General features: G+C 43.4%; 1 protein-coding gene across 1 annotated transcript; it reads right to left on the bottom strand.

The window, feature by feature from the left end:
• Nucleotides 1–19: 19 nt before the first annotated feature.
• Nucleotides 20–9,006, bottom strand: LOC112542476 (uncharacterized). Its single transcript, XM_025175473.2, has 5 exons — nt 8,898–9,006; nt 6,963–7,085; nt 4,554–4,856; nt 2,730–2,792; nt 20–206 (listed from the first exon to the last, which is right to left on the bottom strand). Exons 1-5 carry the CDS (start codon nt 8,914–8,916, stop codon nt 142–144), a joined length of 573 nt encoding a protein of 190 aa, XP_025031241.2. The 5' UTR covers nt 8,917–9,006; the 3' UTR covers nt 20–141.
• Between the last annotated feature and the right edge of the window lie 10,278 nt (nt 9,007–19,284).

The raw sequence follows: 19,284 nt of genomic DNA, 5'->3' as shown, positions 1-19,284 counted from the left end.
TATTTTTTCCTCTTTGCATACATTTCTTTCATTACCAAACATGGAAACAGTCTTTATTGCACAGTAAGAAAATAACTTAAACATAAAAAAAGGGTGCATGCGCAAGTCCAGCAAGGCAAGTGAGAGGTGTCTTCAGTGCATTTACAGGTAATCTAAAATTGCTAATATTGGAATTGATGCTAGAGAGTACATCCACGTCACACCACCTGTAAGTGGAAGGAAGAAAGATAGGTAGGTAGGTAGGTAGGTTAATGTACCTAATATCCATTTATCCCATATACTGCAGATGTCCCATGACCCAAAAAAGGCTGGGGAACCTTGTCCAGATGATCAGCCAGTAGCTGGATGGTTGGGGATAGATCACCTGATGAAATGAGATAAAATCCTTGGGCACCTTTTCCACCATGTAAGCAAGCAATCTTACTGTACCAAAAAAATCTAGTGATCCAATCCTTGGTTGAGCAGAAACATTTGGGGGGGAGGGAGGGAGGAGTCCGCCATTGATTCTGATCCTAAATGCATGTCTATGTGTGCAAATGCGTGTATGTGTTTATGTAAGATGGTGATGAAGATGATGGTGATATGGACATTTATGTGTCCAGGATACACTGCCCACTCATCACTCCACCCACCCACTTGTGCTTTGTCTTGAAGAATTCCATCAAACCATAATGCCTCTTCCCCCACCCCCATCTTAATACCTGTTGCTTAATATGCTAATAAAAGAATAGAAACCTCATTCTCCCATCAACAATGATCAGAAGACTTGGAAGAAAGGCAATCACTTCCCAAAAAACTATTGTAATACCCCAGATCACAAGGTAATTCCCTAGTGTTAGTTAGGAAGAGATCCTGATCTGGGACAGAGGGTGTGAGGCAGTGTTTTTCAAACCTGGCAACTTTAAGACATGTGGACTTGAACTCCCGTAATTCCCCAGCCAGCATGCTGCCAAGGTTAAAGGTTAAAGCTGCCAAGGTTGAGTAACACTGAACTAGGGGATTAAGGCCAGGCAAAAGCTAAATTTGGTATTGCTTAATTATCAGTACATAGTATTACACGGGGCATATTACTGCTACGACAACATCCTGCACTGAACAAAGGGTTCAACCACATGTCTCCAAAACTCCTTCCAGCTGTAGGACTTCATGAAGACTTCTTATGGTGGTTACCCAGTCAAGCCATATTAAAAACAATAATTAGTTGACTTTCCCTAGAGGGGCTGTTGGGGGTGGTGGCAGTTCAGGATTTCTGGGGCCACACTCAGTCTTGGCACCCCAACTGCACCCCTCTGTTGTAGGAATTGATGGATAGAGAGTGACCCACTGCCAGTAATTTGTCCTAAGCGCTTTGACTGATCACCTCCAGGGTTGGTTGGGCGGCTGATTTATTAACCATGAAATCACAAGCTAAAACACTAAAAAAATACAAACCAAGCCAGTAATATACAACATCAACCTTCCTATGAAATCTGATCATCCAAAGGCCTGATGAGTGAGGATGATTTCATGCCCCATTCTGAATTTTAACAGGTAGGGAGGCAGCCACAAACACACCCCCATACACCCCCTACGGGCTGGTAAATTTTGTCACTGCCAGGGGTGTCCACAGGGTGTGGTCCCATAAAGTCAACATGGCATCTGCAACATGTTGACTTTATGGGACCACAAAGGGTAATCAAAGCCCCATCCATTTTTATGGGTGTCACAGTTCTTCAATCCCATTGTCACAGCTGCCATCTTGACTTTTGGGAGCGCACCCTGTGGACATCTCTGATCACTGCAGTTCTACACCTTCCTCCCAGGAGCTTGGAAGAATCAGGACCTGTTGGCCTGTGCCTTCTTCTTTACATCTTTTCCTAACTTCCTGATGAGTTCTCCTTTCAGCCACTTATGAATGCGGATTCTTGTTTTTCTCACCAGAAAAACAGTTGCTAGTTCAGTTCCGTGAAATGACAGAATAGCCCAGACAGAGTGATTCACCATCATGTGCCACTGATTCTGCAGGATGTCATGCTAGAGATTCTGAAATCCTCCCACTCTGACTTGGCACTTTCATTTTAGGCTTTAGCAACCCTCTGCTTGTTTGAAACTAGGGTGAATTTTTGTGCAGGAACTTCTAAATATGCAACACAAAGGGTGAACTTTACTTTATCTTACCGATTTACTGTCAAAGACCAACACACATGTAAGGAAAGAAATGGTGGGAAAAATAAATAAAATAAACAGTGCGTACTGTAGTAATGCCCCATAAAAGAAGCAATATCATGAAGGAAGGTTGCAGAAAATATTCTAGTTCAGTTGAAATTACCCATACAATCCTCTATAGCAGTGTTCCTCAACTTTGGTGGCTTGCAGAAGTATGGACTTCAACTCCCAGAATTCCCCAGGATCTTGGCCAATTTTATTTTAAACATTTTTGGTGCCCAGGCTCTGTTACAGAATTGGGCAAGCCTATCTTAAAAAGATTTCTGGTCCCTGGCCTATAGCTATATGGTCTAACCCAATGCCCTGGTTCCAACTCAGCATTGGTCCATGTTATCTTGAGATGATGGAAAGTGTAGTTCAGTACACTCAATGTTTAGATCTGGGACGTGCTAATGACTCTTAAGTCATTAAAGTCATTAAAATGCAGACACAGCCAATTTTTCTTCCATTCCTATTTAAGAATCTATAGCAGAAATGCTAGAAGAATGCAAGCATCTTTTCTTGCTTCCCCCACCTCCACTTACTCCATTTTTCCAAGTGGATGTTGAAGGCTCCCGATCGTGAGGATGAAATGGTAGGCTTTGCACCTGGAAGAAATGAGCAGGGAGATTGGAAAAACATTGAGAAAAACAACCTACCTCAGTCTTGCACCTTTTGGTATACTAAACCCAAGGCTGTCCTCAGGGTATGTTAAAAAAAATCAAGATGGTGGCCGCAAAGGTACATGAAGCTCCACCTATTTTTTATGTGCATCAATTCCCATAAAACACTGGCAGAGCTTTGATTGCACTGTGGTGGACACCATCCTTTTACCATAACCTGCAGATGTCCCTGAATAAATCCATTGTATCTATTTAATAATAGATATATTTAAATCTGAATAGAGGGGAGGAAGCCTTGACTGAAATAAAATAGAATGCAGTAAGCCAGGTTATGCAAATTATGTTCAACCTAAGACCTGCAGAAAATATAGGAGATATAAATATATGCATGAACACATTATGCAAAGTCAGAAAATAACAAAAGGATGAGGAAAAAGGACGTATGCCAATCTTCCAGGCATGAATAACAGTTTCTTAACAATTCATATGGCCATATTATTATACATTTCATCACTGATTAACAGTGGCTAGATAGCTTCTTCTATTTAACTATCATTTTTTATATTCTTTATTCTTTGAGAGCCAGTTGGGGGTACTGTGAAGGTGTTGGATTGGCTCCAGGGAGACCCAGGTTCAGTAGTCAGTCCCTCCTTCTCAGTCCAACAGCCATTGTGGTGGAGAGGTGAAGGTCCTGGCCTAGGAAGGGGGTGACTCAGGTTCTAGCCCCCCCCCCCCCCATCAGTCATAGAAACTTCCTGGAGAACTTTGGGCTAGTCCTTCTCTTTCAGCCCAACCTACCTTCCAGGGTTGTTATGGGGAAAAATAGAAGGGAGCATTATAAATGCTGCCTTGAGCTCCTGCTACAAAAGGCAGGATATAAATCTAATAAATCAAGAAATCAATAATTCCTACTCATGCCAGCTCTTAGCATTCCCATGATACATCCTTCCACATGCCCAACAGGCCCAGTTCAACCCCAGCCACAAATTTTCACCCAATTCTTTATGGGGTTCCTTCTCCTCCTCCTCCTGGTCTGTTAGCTAAGGCTGCCTACTCCCATTTCTGCTGGCGTCTCCTTCTCTCATGTTGGCCTCCAACTTGTTTCCAAATGGTGTCACCCATAGGTATGACTGTCCTTGGGTGCAGGCAAAACAGTCATAGAGGCCACTGTTCTTGGTCACCTGGGACAAGCCATGTTCTCCCAACTGGCTTGATTTCTGTGGATATGGCTGTCTTCACCCAACCCATCCATTCTATTTCTTCCTAGTTTCCCAGACTGTCCCCTTCCTCAATAGCCATTCTTTCTCTTCTATCAACACCGTTATTCATGCTTCACCATCTATCCAAACTGAAAGATTCTCCAGGATAAAGTACTTAAAATTGGCACACTGCCTTCCCAAGCTAAAACCCTCTTGGCATCTCTATACCCTTTAAATAAAGGAAGATGGTGGACAAACACTCCATGATGGGGTGTCATCACTGATGTGGCCAGAGCTAGAAATCCTAGTATTCCTCCATGTCATTACGCACCCCATTTTTGGGAAGATTTTTTAGTTGTTATAAAAATGCTTAACAGTGAAGAATAGGAAATTGGACTGCTGTTCCTCAGCTATTTGCCATGATTTCTGGGCAATCTGGGGTTGTCAAAAATGGGGATTGGATGAACTTGGTTCACGGTGTGCCCAAACCCACTTGGCAGACACAACCCCAACGTCTGCACTTTAAACAGCACCTGCACAAACTTACTTAATACAGAGACCCGCATTGACATCATGCAATTTCCAGGCTTATCCAGAAGCTTGTAAATCCTGCTGGCTTGGGAGCTCACGTTCTTTAGTTCAAATTTGTTTCCTTTGATGGAAATGTCCTCCTTGAAATCAATAAGAAGTGTTCGGCAAACTCCATTAGAAAAGTGGCACGCATTCTCCCATCGAGAAGTTGAATTGCTCCAGATGCACACGTCCTGGATCATTTCAGAGGGATTCAGGGGTATTTCCACGGTTTCTCCTTCCTGCACAGATATGGTCTTTTGAAGGCAGTTGTTATCGTCTGTTAAGAGAAGAACAAAGGCTTACTGAGGTTGGTTGTTTACTTGCAGACGTTTCATTACCCAGCTAGGTAATACTGGGGTACACACTCACTAGCACTGATGATGTTACCTAGTTGGGTAATGAAACGTATGCAGGCAAACCACCAAGCTCAGAGAGCACCAAGGACTCCACAGTTCAACCCTGAGCTACAGAGAGTCTCTTCTATTGGAACAAATGCTTAGTTTCCTCCCATCTCAGGCATGCAAAACTGTTTAGGCCAGAAGTATACAGCATTTGGCCAGGAAACCACAATGCCTATCTTTATCTGTCAAAAAGCAATGAATGAATATGGAGAAAAATAACCCAGCTTCAAAAGAAGGGCTGGATCAGTAGGATTTTTTATAAGAGGAGGCATGTAACAAAAGTAAGGCAGAAGTGCAGAATGAGAGGCCCTGAAACTGCAGGTGGTTTCAGAACTAGAATGTGGTGCCCAGACACCTCCAAAATTTGTTAACCAACTGTAATTTTTAGTTTGATAAAAGAGGCATTAATACAATATTTGTTAGGAGGACAATTGTGAAGATGAAGATAGAGATGGAGATAGAAAGATGCAGATGTGGGTACAGACAGACGTAGATGGATTCCAGTCTAATTTAAGTTTTGACACAATGGTACTTGACCATTAATTTTAAACATGAAAAATTAAGTGGCACTCTGCCTCCAGTGCTCTACAATATTGAATGGGAGGAAGGGAGAAAAGAAAAAGGTTAGATTTTCTGCTGCTTTCAGCCTTGTCTTAGAGGAAGGGAAAGAGAAAAGAATCCATATGTTTTAAGTATAGGAGGAGTCAACGAACTAAATTAGCAATTCTGTACAAGAAGGCCACCATCTTGACTTTTTTGACACTCCCTGTGACTGTCCCAGTGTATACTGTTATGAACTTTATATTCCTGTATCTTTTACTCTCTTACATTTTGCTACTGTTCCTTTAAAAAGAAAAAAACTCTTTATTTTCCTTGGTTTACTCATGGCTGTCTTGGGTTTTAGAAAAGGACAGATCAACCTCCATAGTTTCTTCCTTCTTGTTCCTCTGCCCATGAATTACCCTCCCTGCTTTTCCAGTGTTATGTCGAGCATTACTGGATTGCCCCCCACAAAGACACACTCCCAGTGCTAAAGATTTTAGGTCTCTCAGATGGAGTTCAGCTAAGGTTAAATCTTCCTTAAAATTCTTCTGGTTAACCCTCAAGGCTTCTGTTAAGTGCCTGTATCTCAGTAAGTACAGGTAGTCTTCGTTTAACAACCATACTTGGGACTGGAATTTAGGTAGCTAAGCGATGTGGTTGTTAAGTGAATCATCATATGATGGGACCTGATTTTACAACCTTTTTTGTAGCAGTCATTAAGCGAATCACCATGTGCGTTAAGTGAATCACATGGTTCCCCATTGATTTTGCTTACTGGAAGGTCTCAAATGGCAGTCATGTGACCCTGGAATGCTTTAACTGTCGTAAGTGTGAGCTGGTTGCCAAGCATCTGGATTGCAATCACGTGACCGTGGGGTGCAGCAACGGTTGTAACTTTGGGCACCGGTCATAAGTCGCTTTTTTTAGGACCGTCGTAACTGAACGGTTGCCAAATGAACAGTCATTAAGCGAGGACTACCTGTACTGTGAATCATTGTGTCTAGCACTGTTCTTAATTAGTCCAGCCTCCTGACCACTAAAACTCATCAAGCTGTCTCCTCTGCTATTATTTCTGTAATTTCTTTTGTTTGCATTGCCCCACTGACTTTAAGCTTACCTATGTTCAAGAAATGTATAAAAAGCTTGCATCAAAATGCTGTAAGCAGGAGGGTGTTCAAGGTAAACAGAACAATGCCTGTACTATGGTTCTTCCAATTCCAGAATTTAAAATAAAATATCATTGCCTTTTGCCGTGCTGCTAATTTCCTGAACAGCACTCTTTAGTAAAATACATGCCATTTAAGGAGAAGCCGCTTAGATTCAGATCCTGCTGCTGCTGCTGGTAGAAAGTTCCTTAGAAAAAGCTGCTTTATGTTTGGGGGAAAATAACATCAATATAATCTGTACATTAGTGACTGAAAGTGGAAGTAAATACTCACTTGTGTCATTGTCACAGCCGGCTGAAAAGGAGACCGAAATAGCAAAGATCCAGATGAGATAAACACCGTATCCATTTCCTTTCCTGAATAGCGTTGCCGGTAATGCAGAATTCACTGGAGTATCTGAAACAGTTTGGTCTACAGAGTCAGTTTTTCCAAGCATGAATGATAACTATTTTTAAGGCATCACGAAGGCCAGCCCTCACCTTAAAACTAGCTAGCCTAGAGCCAGGAGAGATAGATGTGTAGAATAAATGAATATGGAATCCAGCTGTTGTAATGAAATGGAACTTATAATGCTTAAGCACACAGTTTCTTTTAAGCTGGAGAGGAATTATTTGTTGATTATTTTAAAAATATTTAAAATTTTAAAAATCATAAGGAATTTAGCCAATCTGCTGCAAAAAAACCCCTCAGAGATTTACCAATAAATTCAAAGTTGCTTTCTGCCCATCCTGGTATATAGTGAGAAACAGCTTCATTGAGAAAGGGAGCAAAAGATTGCTTTGGACTGCCTATTTAATGTTATTTCCACTTAATAAAAATGTTATTAAAGAAACCCTAGAAATCTTGCGTTATTACAGAGAAAAGAACACTCACAATCTTATCTATTATTTTCATTTTAATGAATGAAACTTGCTGTAAATTCAAAACTTTTGTGGACACAAGGAAAACAAAATTATACTCTTGTGATACTAAATAAGCAAAATCCAAATTACTAGTATGGGAAGTGTGGTTTAGTGGTTAAAGTGTTAGGCTGGGGAATGGGGAGATGCAAATTACATAAAATAAACAATTCCCTGGATTCAGTTCATATCTTCATCACTTTTAATGTCCATTTCTCTCCAGGGATGAATTTAAATCTTTCCCATTGATATCAGTGAAAGCTCTCAGTCTCCCCTCTACTTGAAATAATGAGGGAGATAATTCTAAAATAGATGCCAGAAAATGGGCTTTGGAGCCTGTTTGAAATGCAAGATTTGTTCAGAAAGCAAGATCTGATCCATAATTGTGAGTTGCTCCACAGCTTATTTAACTCAGATTTTGTTGAATAAAATAAAATTGGGTGATGGTCAGTGTGGGTCTTCCGGGCTGTGTGGCCGTGTTCTGGAAGTTTTGTTTCCTAACGTTTCGCCAGCATCTGTGACCGGCATCTTCAGAGGGCAGGAGCACAGACAGGAGCAGTTCTGGGCACAGAGAGAACTGGGCACAGAGCAGTTCTGGGCACTGGCTGGGCACAGAGAGAACCGCTCCTGTCTGTGCTCCTGCCCTCTGAAGATGCCGGTCACAGGTGCTGGCGAAACGTTAGGAAACAAAACTTCAAGACCACGGCCACACAGCCCGGAAGACCCCCACCAGCCATCGTATGCCGGCCGTGAAAGCCTTCGACAATACATACAATTGGGGTGAATTCGCATAAAATAACCCAGAGTTTTCAAACCACGCTGGCTGGTCTCACAGCTTTTGTTAACCACATTCATACAGAATGTATGTTGCTTAGCACACAACAGTTAGCATGTTGATAGAGATTGAAACCTGGTGTTATAGGAAATTTAACTCTAAAATAGCCAAGTCTGGAGTGTTAGAAATCACTGGACAGAAAAAAAAAAATCTCGTGCCAAAACTGAGCTATGAATTCAAATATCAGTTCCTGTCTAGAAAGCAAGATGTTTTGGTTTCATTAGGGATATTAAATAGGGCATTCAAAAGCTATAGGGAGGAACTGGATAAACGGAGGAAGGAACTCCGTGGAATGTCTGCTTGCCTATATTTTTTCTTCCTCATCAAGAAATGTTGCAGAAAATCCTACATCTTGCAGCTTCGTTAGGTGCAATTCAGTAGAGCAATATGTTGAACAAATCCTTACGTTTCCCCCTTTCCTGAATCAGAAAGCCAAGAGAATGTGCTGTAAATACCTTCCATCCCATTGCTCACCTCTCTGAAATTTGTCCATGAATCTATGTAATCTTCTACACCAACTTCCAACTGATTGTAGATGCTTCTACCGTAGAAACAAGTCCAGACTGTCATCCAGATGCAGACAACCTGGCTTTAATACCAGCACAAAAATACCCCAGGATTACATCACCGGAAAAAAAAAAAAAGCGTGCATTGCTCAACAAATGAACCCTTTCGGGGACGTGGCGTGAGACGGTTTTAATCTTCAATTCCCCTCTTGACAGCTTTCCCACACTACCAACCATGTAGCACTGCGGTGGTTTTACAGGAACAGGAAATCCTCATAACCAGTTAAATCTGTTGAGGCTCGGAAGCTAAAAGGAGTCAGGTCTGGTTAACGCTTAGATGAAGACCACGGGGGCATCCAGGCTGGACTTGACCATCCCAGAATCCTGACCATTCCAGAAAGACGCAGCATATTTGCTTCTGCATTGCTGCCAAGGAAGCCACTGGCAAAATACAATTCAAAGTTGGCCATTGTGCTGCCCTTGGCTCTCCAATTTGGGTTTTAGGCTGGTGCAAGGATCCTCTGCACTCTATAGTGGACTTGGTCCAACGGTTTCTCCTCTCCCCAACTTTAGCCCTCCCTCCCAGGACCTTCTGCTGAAGAAGATTTAATCCTGAAGTTAAATGTCAACTGAAGTTAAACTTCTGTGTCATGCCTCTCCCTAACCTCCCCTCCAGCCCACTATTAATTTCCTCCAATTATAGCTTTTCAGTGTCGTCTGATGTGAAAAGCAGCCTCTTGAACAACCGCACAGCTGGGCATAAAACAGAGTCCATAAGAAAAGAGATAACTTGCTCCCTCTATGGACAGTTTACTGCATTTTTTTTCTTACCATTTTGTTTCAGGTACAATACTCTTGCAAAAAATGATCCCCTAATACTTCGTTATATGGAAGCCAGCTTGGTGTAGGGGTGAAGGCATCAGGCTAGAAACCGGGAGACTGTAAGTTCTAGTCCTACCTTAGGCATGAAGCCAGCTGGAGGACTTTGGACCAGTCCCTCTCTCTCTCTGCCCGACGAAGGAGGAGGAGGAGGAGAAGGACAATGGCAAACCACTTCCAAAAATGGTTGCCATGAAAACTGCTAGGACTTGTCCAAGCAGTCGCCAGGAATCAACACTGACTCGAAGGCCCCCACACATATAAAAAAACATGTTAGTTTTCATAGATAATGTCAGGCCTAGCCCAAGGAACTCCAAGAGACAATGTAAATTCAGTTCAGCTATGTTTATTAGCTACAACCTCTAGCAAGAATCTTCCCAGACTGAAACCCCATCTCCCAAGTCCTCCAGCCACAACAGTGTGAATTCCTCAGGGAGGTGCCAGTCTCATCCTCTTGTAGCTCCCACGCTCCTCCGGCAAGCTAAAAAAATGTTTATCTCCCTGAGCCTGGCCTTCATAATTCCATTCCATCACAGATAAGAATGTTTTGGTGCTGACTTTCCCTTAATGTCCATTTTTTTTCTTGTTAGCAAATTTTGACAAACTTTCAGTGATATCACTTAAAGGAAATTAGTTCAAAAATGAGAAATTAGATAAACTTGCATTTAGATGCAAACCAATCTATATATTTATTTAGGTTTCTGTGCTGCTCAGTCCCCACGGGCTCTGTGGGGCTTTCAGCAAACATGATAATCACTAACAACCACCTGATGGACCACCATTCGACCCCAAACTTTCTCTGGAAGAGGCAGATTTTCCCTTCTCCTGGGAACCAAACTAAGGATGGGTGGTCCAAATGTCTGGGGGTAGGCTGTTTTACAAGAGGGAAACTCAGCAGTGGGGTCCCTCTAGGTACCATCTCCTCATTGGAAGGCCCTTCCTGGTCTATCCCCACCCCTAATCTCTCCTATTATAATTCAGAATGTGGAAACCACTCTAAATCGGTTTACATTATGCCACCCTTTATGAATCCACTGCTATCCAGATGTCAGTCCTGTTACACCGAGAGGTTGTCAGATGTGGGTAGGTTTCATTTTGTTTGGAAGACTTGTACCTGGTTAAGTAAACTTACTTTTATTCTTAATCATTCCTAATTTTGGCATCCGTTGCCTTCCTTCTAAGGAAAAGAGCAGGTTTACCTGGTTGTTCTCTGCATCTTAAACTCCCCATGACCTTGTGTGATGGGACAGACACAAAGACAAATTGATGGCCCCAATCTCCATCAATGAGCAGTCACCAAAGACTGAATAACCTAAAGGGTTGAGCAGCTGTGTTTTGCTGAAGGTCTTTAAGCAGAGTTTGAGCAGCCATGGTTATGAGGTGCTCCAGTATAACTGCTCATCGACGCCAATATACAGCATCAGGAATGATGAAACTGGTGGCATATTACATCTACATCACCTTTGTTGTGCTGGGTGCATACCATCAAAGGCATACGTTGAGCACTTCTCTAATGATGAATCAGGTCTGATCTCTCTTAAATCCAGATTATATTGCAGATTTGGCTCCTGGGTGTCCCCTTCTGAGATTTTCAAACTTACTCTGCAACTGAAAAATGGTAAACCAGCCAGGAGAAACTTGGTTCTGGCTGAATTATTAAAAGTAAATTTTGATTGGTCAGCACCAGTATTGGCATCTTTATTTATTGATACTGCTCACTTCCTACAGATCCCCAAGGATTAGGGTTGATGAATTACTGTGCCAATTTATAAAGAGATCAAACTGACCCTGCAAATTTTCACTCAATTAGTCTCCTAAATATGAATAAATTGTACACCAGCATGTTGACTGGAAATTAGTCAGTTGCTGATGAATGACTATGAAATGGCCAACATGCAAGCTTGGTTTAGAGTGGGATGATCAATACCCAATCAATGTATTATTTGCACCTCCTATTTGAAAAGGACTCTCAGTGCCCCTTCCCAAATACTCTTTATTTTGCTTTGATTGATGTAGCCTATTTCCATACTAGAGACTTACCGCATCTTCATAGCATCACCCAGCCAGTTTTGGCGAGAGAAAGCCTGCCCTCATTTACGTTACTTTGGCACACTGACGATTGGGTAACTCTAGAACAGTATTTCTCCACCTCAGCAACTTTAAGATGGGTGGACTTCAAATCCCAGAATTTTCCAGCCACCCACTGCTCAAAAGATGCTAGAAGTTGCTCGAAAGAGAAATGCACTTAAAGGCAGCATTCAAACTCATTTGCAGGTTCTGTGCAGAATTGGCAGGCCTCTTCTATTTATGAGACTACATGAACTTGAATTGAGGAGGAATTTCCTGACTGGGAGAGCTATTAAGCCAGTGTTGTCCAAACTTGGCCACTTTAAGATGAGTGGACTTCAACTCCCAGAATTCTGGGAGTTGAAGTCCACTCATCTTAAAGTGGCCAAGTTTGGACAACACTGTATTAAGCAATGGAACAGGCTGCTTCCTGCAGGCTGCCTCCTGCTCCATCCCTGGAAGTCTCAAGAAAAGATGGGTGAGCCATTTGTCCAGAATGGGGTGATGATTCCTGTTCTGGGCAGGGGGTTGGACAAGAAGATCTTCAAAGTCCCTTCTATGATTCTAGTAGAGGCCAATTCTGTTTCCTAATATCAGCCACTCTTGGATTCCAGCTCTGCTCCTTCCCTGCTTAGAGTGTTTCCAGAGAAAATAACTTGGGCCACTGTGGGAGCAAAAGACATGGACATTTAATGATCCCTAGCTATTTTTCTTCCTCCTTTTTTCCACCCTAACTCTGAAATTCAGAGGCAAATCACTGAACAACAGCAGTGCGATTTCCTGTATTTGGCGGTATGGGGGGGGGGGATAAATGAGAGAAATCTCTGATAGGTTTAAGATCCTGCAGAAGTCCAAAAGAGTTAGCATAGTAGAATGATGAAGGTGAAGTCATAGGAGTAGGGAGACCCCGGTTCTAATCTGTTCTCAGCCATGGGAACCCACTAGATGACTTTGGGCCAATCAGTCTGTCTCAGTCCAACCTACTTCACAAAGTTGCCGCTATGGGAAAAACTAGAAGGAGAGCGCTATGCATGCTGCCTTGTGCTCTTGAATGACAGCTGGATATACATCTAATGCACAGGCAGAATGCCTGAGTCATGCATGCACAGAAATTTAACGGCCTGAAAATTCAGGGCAAGTCCTTTCCAGTAGTATCACTTTATTGCCACATATCCTTAATTGGCAGAAAAAGCATTTCAAAAAAATCTGATCTAGGCAAACTTTCTTCAACCTGTTGCCCTCCAGATAAATTACAAATTCTCAGACTCTTCAGCCACCATGGTGATTTGGGATTCAGTGAGTCCTCCTGGCTGTGGGTGCTCCTAGGTTCAGAAGGCTGTTCTAGGCTACCTCTTAATGGCTGGTAACCAGGACAGCTATATATTTTGGGCATTTGGGCAGTTACTTATGAACAAATAACTCCTAAGGGGAAATGTGAATAATGTAATATAGTTGTTTCTAATTTTCAGTGACTCTTCTATCTTCATTGATAGGGATATGGTCAAGATCATAGCTCAGAATTTGGACAAGATCTCTTGATCATCATCTTGTCCAGTGCCATCAAGCTGTTGAAAGACCCAAAATCTTTCTTCTCATAAGTCTGGAAGATTCACACACACATTCGTTGTATGTAGCATCTACATGCCACAGTGAAAAGTGATGAAAATAGAAACTGAATTAAAGGAAGTGACGGGGAGAATTTCATTGTTTTTACTGGTGCTGCTCAAGATTTTCTTTGAAACAACAGCAGCTGTGGTTGTGTGAGAGTGACTGATCCTGTAAAATATCCAGTGGTTGGAAACTCTTGTGACAGAGATATGAGAAAACATATAGGCATTAAAAAAAAAAAAGGAGTCTTTTTTTTGTTGCGATTTTGAAGAAAGCTGTTTCTTCACAGCTTTTACTCACAAGTCACATGCTGAATGTCATTGCAGCTTTCTACTAAATCAGTTATTTACTTGGTCATGAGTTCATTTTCTTCAGAACTGATATATAAGCTTGTTGAATCACAAATGTCTGTGGTTTCCCCACCTGATTTTTGCTTCTTTGTTTTGAAATTGCTTTCTGGCAGTAATTGAAAGAAAGACAATGCAAATACAGTTGGTGAGAAGAAGCGTCCATTAAGTGTCTGGTACTATTGATATAGACAGCCCACCATTCCTGATTACAGACCACTGCCTAGAACAGTGTTTCTCAACCTCAGCAACAGATGTGTGGACTACAACTCCCAGAATACCCCAGCCAGCATGCTGGCTAGGGAATTCTGGGAGTTGAAGTCCACACATCTTAGAGTTGCTGAGGTTGAGAAACACTGGCCTAGAAAGCTGAAAGCCTGGGGGGGGGGAGCACTAAATAAGGGGGGGGGAATCTTGGTTCTTTCCCATTTTTCCTGTATATTTTTGTGGGGTTTTAGCTCCCCCCCCAATAAATAGGAAAAAATGAAAAATACATCAATTAGCAAATATTTTCTGATTTTTTTTTTAAATGAAGAGTTAGGATATAAAAGAAACAGGCCAATGTTCTTTTTGAAAGGGTAGAGAAGCAGCTTGTTTCTATGCAGACAAACCTGTGTTTTCAGAAATCCATAAAAGTGATAGTGATTAAAATAAAGGCTTCGAAGCTAAAACTGCTAATAGTGATAGTAATTCAGATTCAGAAAACAGAACTTAGTAAACAACATTTCATGGGGCAAAATGAAAACTATCAGCCACGTCTTAGTCATTTTTCTTCTTCCCGAAAATTAGTGCATTCTGTTTCTCTCCAGAATATATGACTTTCTTCATTATAAAGTCGATGGTTTCTTCTGTATTCAGTATTAACTTTCTTGCTTCTAAATAGGCAAAAATGAAGAGATGCTACATTCCTGAAGCAGGTTCTAGATCCATAAGTTAAAGAAAAATGAATTCAATCAATATATTTATTACCTGAAGAAACTATACTTCTCCATTGTATGCACTAAAGATATATTGAAGAAGATTCTAGGTGTCATATATTTTGTAATGCATAAAGGGACATAAACTGAAAACATGGGTTAAATGGAGTGTTAACCATTTGTTTCATGAAAATTGAGAAGAGGAGCTGCAGAACTGGCAGTAGCTTGGGTGGGGCATCAAGGATTTTGAACAGAGATGACAAGTGGTTAGAACTGAAATAGCTACAGCACTGGGCAGGGAAAGGTTTTCTTTCCAGCAACTTTCCATGCAAAATCTGTGCCCAGTGTTCCACCCAGCAGAGAAATCAAGAAGCGCAAATCAGTTGAATCATTCTGGAATTTGGGAATTAGAAATGGAATGGGGAAATAGCTGTCGAGAAACTTGTGTGCAAACACCCCTTGCAAGAATGAGATGAGCAAAATGAGAACGTCGCTGAAAGAGACACTACCTCAAGTTCTCTAGCACAGGGTAAATTTCACCTGTGAAGAATGGAGAAAAATATAGTTAAAACCATCATGCCTGCGCCATACTAGAAAAGAACTCAAGAATGAGGCTCAAATGGGAAAGAAGTAGAATAAAGTGAAGGTTATACAGGTAGCCCTCATTTAGTGACTGCCTCGTTTAGCGACTGTTCACCATTACAGTGGTGATGAAAAAGTAACTTTGCGATCAATCTGCACATTTATGCCCTTCACAGGTCTGTAAAGCAAAGGAAAGCTGAAGTATGATCGTAAGCAGAGTCATGGTTTCACTTAATGACCACTTCAGTTAATGACCAAGTTGCCAGACCCAATTGTGGTTGCTAAATAAGGACTACCTGTAATCAACAGCAGTAGAATAATAAGTACAATGACAAAAATATCCCTAAGTGCTGAGCAAGCTCCCCCCCACTGAAGATTCATCCTTGGCATTGATGCTTGGCAAGCAAAGCATGGGGGGGGGGGTAAAGAGAAGACAATCTTGCCCGTTATGTTGAAATATCCTCAAGTAAAATAGAAAAGAGAAGGCATTACAGTATTAGCAGTGGGTAAAGCCTGAGGATTTTTGACCCTCCCAGGTTCTTGGGGGTGGGGAGTTGTTTCCAACTCTTGGAGCCCAGCAAGACCACACTGCCAAGATTCGGAAACAAACCACTGAATGATGGCACAAGTTATTGTGAAAGAGCCATGTTAAGTATTCAGTAGATTTAATGTATGTCTTTCATTTAAAGAAACACCAGAAATTCAGAAAAAAGGGACTGAAAACTGTCATCTATGCTCCCCTCTGGTGGTAGTTCACTGTTATACCCCCGGTGAAATAAATAGATTTTCATTGGATCTTATTTTATTATTTTATCACTTCCTTATTATTTAATATTATTATTTATTTTAATAAATAATAATAGTATTATATTTAATATTATGAGTAATATTTTATTATTTTATCATTTTACCTTATTTGTTACCTTGGGGCACACCTTTACATTGATCTCTTGAATGTCACCTTTTTGCTGACAATTATTTTATTCCTGCCTTTTGCGGAGCCGGCTTTTGGGAAATGTCGCCTGATCCCTGGCTATGAAAAAGGTTATTCATCTCAACTGGGTCGAAGGAATGGAAGAAACCTTTTCTCAGACCAGGAAATGACACAAACACGAAAGGGAAAGCCGGCTCCTCAAAAGACAGGAACAAAATAGCTGTCAGCAAAACATGACATTCAAGAGGTCAATGTAAAGGTGTGCCCCAAGGTAGCAAATAAGATAAAATGAGGAGATATATAGCTAATCGCAAACTGAATAGGAATCCGCTCAGGGGCCCATGAAATCAAAATTATTTGCCAGATATCAAGGATATTTGCAAAAGTTTAAAACGATGTCACTTTTCTCATTATTTTTATGTTTTTTTAAAAATAGGTTTTTTTCATGACAAATATTTTATTTATGTTAATACCTAATGGGTTTAATATTGTTATTTTTCCATGATTCAGTCAATCAAACAATATTCTATGAATGCATCAATTTTAATTTTTAGTACAGTAAATATTGATAAATATAACCCATTCAAACAAAAGCTCTTTTGGGGTCCTCCATAATTTTTAACAGTGGGAAGGGGTCCTGCAAGCAAAAGCTTAAGAAACCTTGATCTAGACTATTGCGTGAAGCAAGAAGCAGGGGAGGGGACTGAACAGGGTGCATGAGGGGGAATTCTTCGGTGACAGGAGTGACGTGTCAATGGAACTGATTCCTTAAAGGGATGATAAGAAAATGAATTTTTCTTCCTTGGAGATCTTAAGCAGAAGCTAGACGGGATGGACCCTGGGAGCATGGAAAAGGAAGCTGGGCCATTACAGAAAAGATTCCTTAGTCCAGGGGAGGGAAGAATCACGAGAAAGACTCAGAGGAACTCCACCTCAATTATGGCAGGTATAAGTGGATCTGGAGAATTTCAAGGTTCTGTTATATTACCCTACTAGCAATAAAGGTCATTTCAAGAATCCAAGTGGTTGTTTCTTGAGTTTGCCAGCACAAAGGGCTTGACTTCCTAGATGGAGATGCTCTAACTTGCAAATTTCTTGCCTTGACCTTAGAGCTGGTCTAGATGGTGAGCTCTCCTGCAGCTTACTGGATTCTCCAGCAGGGGTCGCCTGTTGCTTTTCTTCTCCAGATACGGCCCCGCCACTGCTTTGTGGAAGAGCAAGAGGTCTCTACCTTTCTCCTTATCGCTCCCGTGTTTGCTTATTATTAGAGCAGGCCAGAAATGACCACCTGGTGCCTACAACACCTCAGAACGCCATCCAGCAATCCCATCCCCCAAATAAACTAAGAGAGCTTTGCCACACTTTAGTAACACCCGTCTGCAACTCTTTAGCACAACCACATCTTTCCCTGGGATCACACGGCTGCTACAAGAGATGGCTGGGAAGAGACGCATTTCATTTGAGCAGCTGCAGACAGGTGCCGCTTCCATTCCTCAGCATCCTTTTGCCTTTGAATCTGCAAAGCTGCACAGCAAATGGCTGATGTTCCTGCAGGATCACTGAACTGTGGTGAAGTTCCTTGTGTAGTAAGTATCAGACCATTTGCCTCGGAGCTGGTGATCTCAGGCATCTGTGCATGCTTGCGAATGGTGCACCGTGGCGGCAGAACCGCCGGAGCCCTTCCCGGGCCTCGCGGCCACTCGTGGCGTCTGCGTCCCGTCCTGGCTACGCTTCAGTGGGTGGCCTTTTCCAGCAGCGCTCCAGGCGCGGCGGCCGAACAAGCCGGAGACCCTTCCGGGCACGAGCCAGCCTTGCGTCTTTGCAGCGGACGCCGCCCAGGTGCGCGGCCGAGGGGGGCGCCGCGGGACACCTCACTCCGCGCCCCGAAGCCACGGCCAGAGGCGGAGACGGGCCGCCCCACGCGGTTCCGCGGACTCGTTCCCGGTTTCCACGCCGCCGCCGCCAAGGGGACCCGGCGAGGCGCGGGGCGCGTTTCCTCCGCTGGGAGCGCGTCGCCCGGTCGGCGGCCGAAGCGCTTCCCCAGCAGGCGCCCGCGTCTCCCCTCGCCGCCGGGGAGCGCAGCCTCCGGCCGCCTCGCTCGGAAGTCTGAGGCCGCGCGGAGGGCGAGGGCGGCGGAAGCGGCAGCGGGCGGCGGGCCCCGCCCGGGGGTGCCGCTGCGCGCGCCCCACGCCGCCCCCGGAGGGCTCGACGGCTGCCCCCGGCTGGGGCGCCCTTGCGCGGACCTGGCGACACGCTCTAAAAGCCCTTGGCGACCGTCGCAAGATGCGAGCGCAGCGCCTCCGCGGTGTTCTTTTCAAGGGGTCTCGGGGTCCTTCGGCCGTCGCTGGGGGCGGCGCCGGGCTCAAGCGCCGTTTTGCCAGTCCCCGCCTGGCTTGGTGCTCTTCAGAAGCTGGGCGCCCCAGGCCCGCTCCCCCAGGCAGGTCTTGAGGGACTCGCGGAACGTCAAAAGGGACGGAGCTGGCCTCACTTCCGGGGGGAGGAGGTTCCACAAGGCGGGCGCCCCAGCAGAGAACCGGCAAGTGCGATTCTCTACATCCGGTGGGGGGGGCGGGCGGATGTCAGTTTGTGGGCTTTTCTAACTAGGTTTACCAGAACTCTGCTGAGTTTGAAAGGGTACCAATATTCTGGAGAGAACCCTCCCCCTCCCCGCCCTTCTGGGACAGACCTCTTCATGGGAGGGAGAACGGTGGCCACGCTTGAGGATGTGGGGCTCCTGGAAGATGCCCCAAAAGTTGACGCACACGGTTAAGTCTCCAGTCTTGAGCCAGGATGACAAGTCTAATCAATCATCAGTAGGACACATTTCCCATAGGACCACAAGGCTTCTCAGCAACTAAAGTCGCCAAGCTGGAACTCCTGTTTCTCTTCCACCTTTCGGAAGGTGGAAAAACCTTCAAGGTAAGTGCACCCCATTGAGAAGAACAGCAGTGTCCCTTTACCCCAGCGGGTGGTTCTGAATGGATCTGGTCCTCAATTCATCACATGGACAGGACAATCTGC

The sequence above is a fragment of the Python bivittatus genome, unplaced genomic scaffold (genome assembly GCF_059951505.1).
Source record: "Python bivittatus isolate LINGU-HERP-01145 unplaced genomic scaffold, Pbiv_v1 ctg000080_np1212, whole genome shotgun sequence".
Taxonomy (NCBI): domain Eukaryota; kingdom Metazoa; phylum Chordata; class Lepidosauria; order Squamata; family Pythonidae; genus Python; species Python bivittatus.
The sequence above is the reverse complement of the archived record's forward strand: the minus strand, read 5'-3'. Positions and strand labels throughout refer to the sequence as shown.

Coding starts and splice junctions, on each gene's coding strand:
- LOC112542476 (XM_025175473.2), bottom strand. Junction 4,857..6,962: donor CGGCTGTGACAATGACACAA/GTGAGTATTTAC, acceptor TTCTCTTAACAG/ACGATAACAACTGCCTTCAA. Junction 2,793..4,553: donor AATGCGGGTCTCTGTATTAA/GTAAGTTTGTGC, acceptor CATTTCTTCCAG/GTGCAAAGCCTACCATTTCA.